The sequence below is a fragment of the Ictalurus furcatus genome, chromosome 3 (genome assembly GCF_023375685.1).
Source record: "Ictalurus furcatus strain D&B chromosome 3, Billie_1.0, whole genome shotgun sequence".
In the NCBI taxonomy this organism is placed as follows: Eukaryota; Metazoa; Chordata; class Actinopteri; order Siluriformes; family Ictaluridae; genus Ictalurus; species Ictalurus furcatus.
In genome coordinates, this window is record NC_071257.1 from 28268343 (window position 1) to 28275542 (window position 7200).

The 7200-nt window shown below is 36.6% G+C and overlaps 1 protein-coding gene across 1 annotated transcript; it reads left to right on the top strand.

Annotated features, from left to right (window-relative positions):
- Positions 1 to 714: 714 nt before the first annotated feature.
- stx3a (syntaxin 3a) lies at positions 715 to 6094 on the top strand. Its single transcript, XM_053621443.1, has 10 exons — positions 715 to 744; positions 1733 to 1807; positions 1930 to 2029; positions 2211 to 2285; positions 2985 to 3055; positions 3725 to 3833; positions 3993 to 4066; positions 4209 to 4343; positions 4599 to 4709; positions 6013 to 6094. Exons 1-10 carry the CDS (start codon positions 715 to 717, stop codon positions 6088 to 6090), a joined length of 858 nt encoding a protein of 285 aa, XP_053477418.1. The 3' UTR covers positions 6091 to 6094.
- The last annotated feature ends 1106 nt before the right edge of the window (positions 6095 to 7200 follow it).

The following is a 7200-nucleotide window of genomic DNA, read 5'->3' on the forward strand; positions in this document are numbered from 1 at the left end:
AGGCGTGATTTATTGATTTTATTTCATTTTTAGAGGTGCTGAGAATTACAACACAGTAATAATGATTTGGGGTTTTTTTTTCCAGTGTAAATGGTAAAAAGCATCTAATTATGCATCCTTGATAAATTCATCATTCGACTCCCCAATCAGCTTCATCCAGTAATATGAATTCACACGTTTACGCTGTCTATATAATAATATAATTATTATTAATAACCTAGTTGTTTCATAACAAGTAAAACTTCCAATAAAAGCCTTATTTAACTGCAAATAATGCATACAGTACACACACTTTGTATTGGACAATCTACGAAGCATGTCAAAACAAGCCAATAAGGCACCTATTAGATTAAAACGGTGACCTTTCGAATTTAATCATCATTTGCTCATACAGAATTGACCGTGTATTAAACTGCGATCTGACTGGACACAGAAATCCCAATCTGGCAACGCACAACTGTTGCACTAATCCGCTCTGAGAGGCTTAGAAATGCTACGCGGAGAAGGCACTGTCTGTCATGTTTATTTATTTATTTATTTTATTTAGCAATGAATATATAGTGCCTAAAATTTAAGCATTAAAACTATTTGAAATTATTCAGAATATGTGGTTCCCCTTAATGATCAGTTTTCCAGTCTGACAGTATATATCTCTCTAAAACCTGGAGTGAAATTTACATTAACTGATTTAACTTTAAACACCTTAGCGCCAAGATGAAGGACCGACTGGCACAGCTGAAGGAGGTAAGATTTCTGTTTCTATTTCTACCAGTTAAAATCTTTATAATGAGATGTAATTAGTATTGATACTCAGATATCTAAAGCTTAGAATATCAGAAAAAAAGGAGTACTAATGTGGACATGTTCTTGTCACTAGGATGGTGCCATCAATGGAACATCTTCTGTACCTATAGTGTGTATCTTTTACCTGGAAAGGTGCATGTAGTGTATTACTCTAAAAGCAAATTAAAGGTACAGGAATAGACTCTAATGTCAAATGATGTGCTTTAATAATCAATTCAAATGATTTAAAGGAACTCAACACTTATATTTCTATGTAAAAGACACATACTATAGGTAAAAATGAGGTAGTGCCATTCCAATGGGTGCCAAGCAGTGACAAGGAATGGTACAATTTAGTAGTTTTTATTTCTGAGCATGTACATGCAAACATTCACTCATTTGTAAGCCGCTTTGGATAAAAGCGTTTGCTAAATGAATAAATGTAAATGTAAATGTAAATAGACCTTTATAATACGAATACTAACAAGTCTCACAGTCTCTATAATGCTGCTGATTCACAGGTATAACTATGGGATCGTGCCAGATTGGAGTGATTGTTATGAGACTAACCCACTCATTGTAAACCAGTCAACATGTATGGATTCCGATCAGCTGCGATCAAATGCGATTTTTCTTCCAATTAAATGTAATTATAAATGTGCCATTTGGATAAAAACATATCCAATCAGACAACACTGATTTATAGGGATGCTGCCAATTCCCGCCTACACAAACTAGTGGGGTAGAGGGGGTGGGAGAGGATTTAGCCAAAAGAGATTAGGGGTGGGGGAGGCTTCTCCATTTCCTGTCCTTTACAAATTACATTTGATGTGGTCACCTTCTTGTACACAGTGCAGACTTATTTAGGTCACTGCCTTCGGTTGCTATAAAATGAGTCCCTGGTAATATTTTTAGTTAGCCTGTGTTTGACCATGGTTTCTTTTGTCAGAAAACAGATCAAACACCTGAAGATGTTGACATCCAGGTGGAAAATAAAGAATTTATGGATGAGTTCTTTGTTCAGGTATGTCACTCTTTAACAGCACAGACATTCTTTAAGGAGGTCTCATACTATTATTCACAGTCAGTGTGTGTGTGTGTGTGTGTGTGTGTGTGTGTGTGGGTGGGTGGGTGTGATTTTATCAGATTGATGAGATCCGTACCAGTATTGATAAGATTGATGAGAACGTGACTGAGATAAAGCGCCTGTATTCTGTCATCCTCTCTGCACCTACATCGGACCAAAGTAAACCTTCCTAGTCATCTCTCCCCATATCTCATTTCAATTTTGTATCCCGTTAATGACTTTAATGACTTTCAGTTTTCTCCAGAATTTACTGCTGCTAACTGTCTGTATTTTACCCACTTCCCAGCTTCAGTGTTTGTATGCTCTGACTCTGACTATGTCTTTCTCTTTCTTCTCTTAGAGACACAAGATGACCTGGAAGCCATCACCAATGAAATCAAGAAATTAGCCAACAATGTTCGCAATAAACTCAAAAGTGGGTTTTCTTTTATAAAAAGGGAATATCAAAAGCCACATCACGTAACTAAATAATGCATGATGGCGATGGTTTAATGGTTTAATGTTCCATTGACCCAGACTCTCTCTAAAATTTTATACATCGCAAATCAATAGTGTTGCATGAACCATTAATAAATGGAGGGAATGTGAGATACAAAAATTAAAAACTATACCTTTTTATCTTATTTTGCTACTCTCTGGTCAAGTGACATGAACATAATAATTGTTATATGAATGTTTTTTTTTATTGCTCAACTGGAAAATAGCATATAAAACACATTTTACATATTTTTATTATTTCATTTTAGCACCCCAAAGTTGATTATTTTCCAATTACAGGACTCCTAATGTGTTTTGTTCCTTTTATATCACAGTATTTGCTATTAAAGAATAACGTAATTTTTATCCATTTATAGTTGATTTAGTTTTTTTTATCATGTTATAGCAGCTATAAATCAGTCTGTACAGGATTTCATGTAGTTTTTTTTGTGATTGTTACTGGCGAAATTGCAATTGTACAAAATAGTTTTACTATTAAACTATTACACTATTAGTTTTTAGTTTTTTAGTCTTTGTGAGTGATGTTTGCTGGTAAATGGGACCTTGTTAGCTGTACTCATGTTCATGTGAATTGAATTTCCTTGTCAAAATATTGAATATTTGATCTTGTCATCAGGCATCGAGCGGAGTTTGGAATCAAATGCAGAAGAGAGAGTCTCAGCTGATACTCGGATAAAGAAATCTCAGGTAACATACACCGATGAGCCATAAGATTAAAATCACCTGCCTAATATTGTGTAGGTCCCCTTTGTGCCGCCAAAACAGCTCTGACATGTCGAAGCATGGACTCCACAAGACCTCTGAAGGTGTGCTGTGGTATCTGGCAGTGGTATCTAGACGTTAGCAGCAGATCCGTTAAATCCTGTGAGCTGTGAGGTGGGGCCTCCATGGGTTGGACTTGTTTGTCCCGCACTTTTGGGCCCTTGTCAAAGTCTCTCAGATCCTTACGGTTGCCTATTTTTCCTGCTTCCAATGCGTTAACTTCAAGAACTGACTGTTCATTTGCTGCCTAATATATCCCACCCTTTGACAGGTACTACTGTATCGAGATAATCAATATTATTCATTTCACATATCAGTGGTTTTAATGTTATGGCTGATTGGTGTGTACATTTGTTTGGTAGATGGTTACAAGTATCTTACAAGTAAGTAGAGTACATTGAAAGCATACAACTGAGTAATTAAGGAGGAAGGTTCTCGATTAAACATCCAAACTGAGTGTATGGCCATCCTGAGATTTGAACTCACAACCTTTCTTGTTACTAATGCAAATGCAAATGTTACTTAACTGTGTTACACAGCTTGATTGAACGAGCCACATCCTACATTTCTCTGTGTCTTTATCATTTCTCCCAGCACGCTGTCCTAGCAAGAAAATTTGTGGAGGTTATGACCAAGTACAATGAAGCACAAGTAGAGTTCAGAGAGAAGAGCAAAGGGAGGATCCAGAGACAGCTAGAGATCAGTGAGTCACACACATTATGCACCCAATGGCACATACTTAAAAGACATTTCTATTAGTACAAATAAGACTGTTGTGTAATCCTATAATAATTAATTGATACCTAAAGAGTCTAGAGTGTTTAACAGAAAGTGACAATTTCTTTTGTCTCCAATGTAACAGCGGGTAAAACCACTACTGATGAGGAGCTGGAAGAGATGCTGGATGGTGGCAATGCTGCCGTCTTCACAGCAGGGGTGTGTGTGTTTCCTAAGTGTCACAGCATTATTCTTTTGGTTTATTTATTGTTTACATTTTTGTATTCTTGGGCATACATTCGTGTTGAGCTATTAGCAGTGGACTAACAAACAAATGTTGCCCGTTTGTTTTTTCGTGCAGCTCATGGACTCAGCCATCTCCAAGCAGGCCTTGAGTGAAATTGAAGCGAGACACAAAGACATCATGCGACTGGAGAGCAGCATTAAGGAGCTGCATGACATGTTTGTTGACATTGCCATGCTAGTGGAGAATCAGGTACCACATCAGCAGCTCTGTATTTCTGATATCAGAACAAGCTCAGAGCTAGAACAGAGGAATTAAGTATTCACTAAGGGTTCTGTGTCACAAAGGCAAGAACATTTTTATTTTTAGGTAGTTCACTAATAGTTTATGCTATATTTGATAGTTTTAGTACCATCTGTCATCAGCTTTACAAAGTAATTTGTTCTAAATATTGCTGACTTGGTTGTTTTTGGCATTGACCTCTGTTTTATCTTCATTTGTGTATAGGGAAGCATAATCGACAGGATTGAAAGCAACATGGACCAGTCTGTGGGCTTCGTGGAACGAGCAGTGGCTGACACCAAAAAAGCAGCCAAGTTCCAGCAGGAAGCCCGGAGGGTAAATTGGGAAATTAAATATCTCACAGGTTTATCACATCTATGTATGCAATTGAGCCATATTTTAAATGCAGATGCTACTTTTGCCAAAAAGGACAATAATAATATAACTCAGGGGTTCAGTAATACACTAAATGACCAATCGTTTGTGGACACCTGACCCTCACACCCATATGGGGTTCTTCCCCAAACTGTTGCCACAAAGTTTGAAGCACACAATCATATAGGATGTCTTTGTATGTTGTAACAGCACAATTTCTAGCACGACAATGCCCCTGTGCAAAAAGTGAGCTCCATGAAGTCATGGTTTGCCAAGTTTTGAGTGGAAGAACTCGAGTGGCCTGCACAGAGCCACTGAACACCTTTGGGATTAACTGGAACGGCGACTGCACCCCAGGCCTCCTCACCCAACATGAGTGCCTGACCTCACTAATACTCTGAGCACAAATCCCCACTGCCATGCTGCACAAACTAGCAAAAATCTTTCACAGAAGAGTGGAGGATATTAAAGCAGATTTAAAAAAAAATCTGGAATGGAATGTTCACAAAGCACATATGGGTGTGATGGGCAGGTGTCCACATACTTTTGGCTTTATAGTGTATGGATGATGTACTGTACATGTGTACAATAATAATTTTGGCTATTAATTGGAGATTCATTAATTTTGCATTCACATAACCCATTTTATTGTCATAAGACTCTTCATTATTTATAGACTATTTGTTTTGGATTTATTGAGGTATGGATTAAAACCATTCAATTCAAGTGACTATTCAAATAGTCTAATAACTATAGGAACTCTCTATGGAAATACATATTACAACTTTGATAAGGGTGATTTCTAATTTCCAACACTGTAACAATAGTTTTTTTGTATTGTTTTATTGAAGGCTATGCTTCACACACAGACCTTTTTGGGGGTATACAAATAAATGAAATTTCTGTCCAGCATGAGACTTCAGTCTCTGATTCCATTATTCAGTTTTTCTGTTAAATTTTGTTTTCTTCTTCTGTGTTTTGTCTAGCATTTGTTTTTGTTTTTTTGTTGTTTTTTAATTCATTATTATTTTCCATTTCCTGTCTGACATTCCCTTGTTTTCATCCCATTTATGTTTCTATCCATTCACAATTTTTGATATATCTGCCTGTTTCCTGTTCTCTCACTAATCCTGCTCATCTCTCTCTCTCTCTCTCTCTCTCTCTCTCTCTCTCTCTCTCTCTCTCTGTTGTCACTTGCATATTATTTTGCCCCATATTGCATTCTTCACTTTTCCACACGGGCTTCTCTCATCACCCACAATAGAAACAGATGATGATCACATTATGTTGCATCATTCTTGCGGTCATCATTGGCTCCCTCGTATACAGCTGGTTGAAGTAAGAATTCTGGTGGGTAAAATGTTAACAGTGTGTTGTGCTTTGTCTTATATATTCTATCATACACCGTCTTTACCATCTAGAAGGACGTTTGTAATTATGTCTTTGGCTCTTACTTCTTCCCCATGACACAGGTGAAGAGGCGATGTAGCCCAAGACCCAACTCACAGTGGAGTCTTAGACATCAACCAATAAATGATGCTACAAACTCGAAGGCTTTCTTTGCCTTTCCTCTCTTTTATATCCCCATTGTTTGTCCTTGTTTTTTTCTTTCGTTTTTTTTTTGTTTGTTATCCTAAATTTTCAACTTACTTTACTTGTCCTTTGTAGGCCTATAAACAGTCTGCTATGTGTAGTAAACAGTCGGTTTGTGTTTGTTAGGTAGACGAGCATAATACTATCTACTGTATTTCTCTGAAAGTTTTGTTGAGTTTTAACTGATGGACTGGTATTATCCGCCGGTGGAGGGCGCTTAAGCCGTGTGTTTTTATGAATACTCAATGGCTCTGTGCTAAAAATAAGAGCTTCTTCCTTAACTCAGGTTTACCTATTTAAAAAAATAAATAAATTGTTGATTAAATAAATAAACGAATAAATGAAAGAATTGGAAAACAAAAATACCTTTTCTGGATTTTTATTTATTTATTATTAAGCAGTGGCATTACTGACTGTCCTAAATGCTTTAACTTTCTTGGCTTAACATTAATGATTAATTGTCCTAAGTTTAAGTTCAGGTTTAATTTTCTGCTGTCTGGTTGCTATATGATCTAGGATGGGATGATAATATAAATTATAACTGGGTTTTAATGATAGAAATATACATTTCTGCAGGAATGAAATAAAATGCATTTATTCCAGTCTGGACCTGCTGAAATGTAAAATATAGGCTACGCTGTGTAGGCTTTTGGGGAAAACGTTAACAAATGAATCCTGGATGTTGGAAAGAAACAACAGTGCCATTGCCTGTTGATCATAATCATTGTAATCGTTAAATATAGTTTAGCCTACAACACACGGTTGTTTCTAACCTTTCTCTGTTATAACTCGTATTTTTTTGTTGTTTAAAATGAATAGTGAACTCAGGGATAGATATATTAGCCAATCAGTGTTGCCA

Coding starts and splice junctions, on each gene's coding strand:
- stx3a (XM_053621443.1), top strand. CDS start 715: ATGAAGGACCGACTGGCACAGCTGAAGGAG. Junction 2,030..2,210: donor TGCACCTACATCGGACCAAA/GTAAACCTTCCT, acceptor TTCTTCTCTTAG/AGACACAAGATGACCTGGAA. Junction 4,344..4,598: donor CCATGCTAGTGGAGAATCAG/GTACCACATCAG, acceptor ATTTGTGTATAG/GGAAGCATAATCGACAGGAT.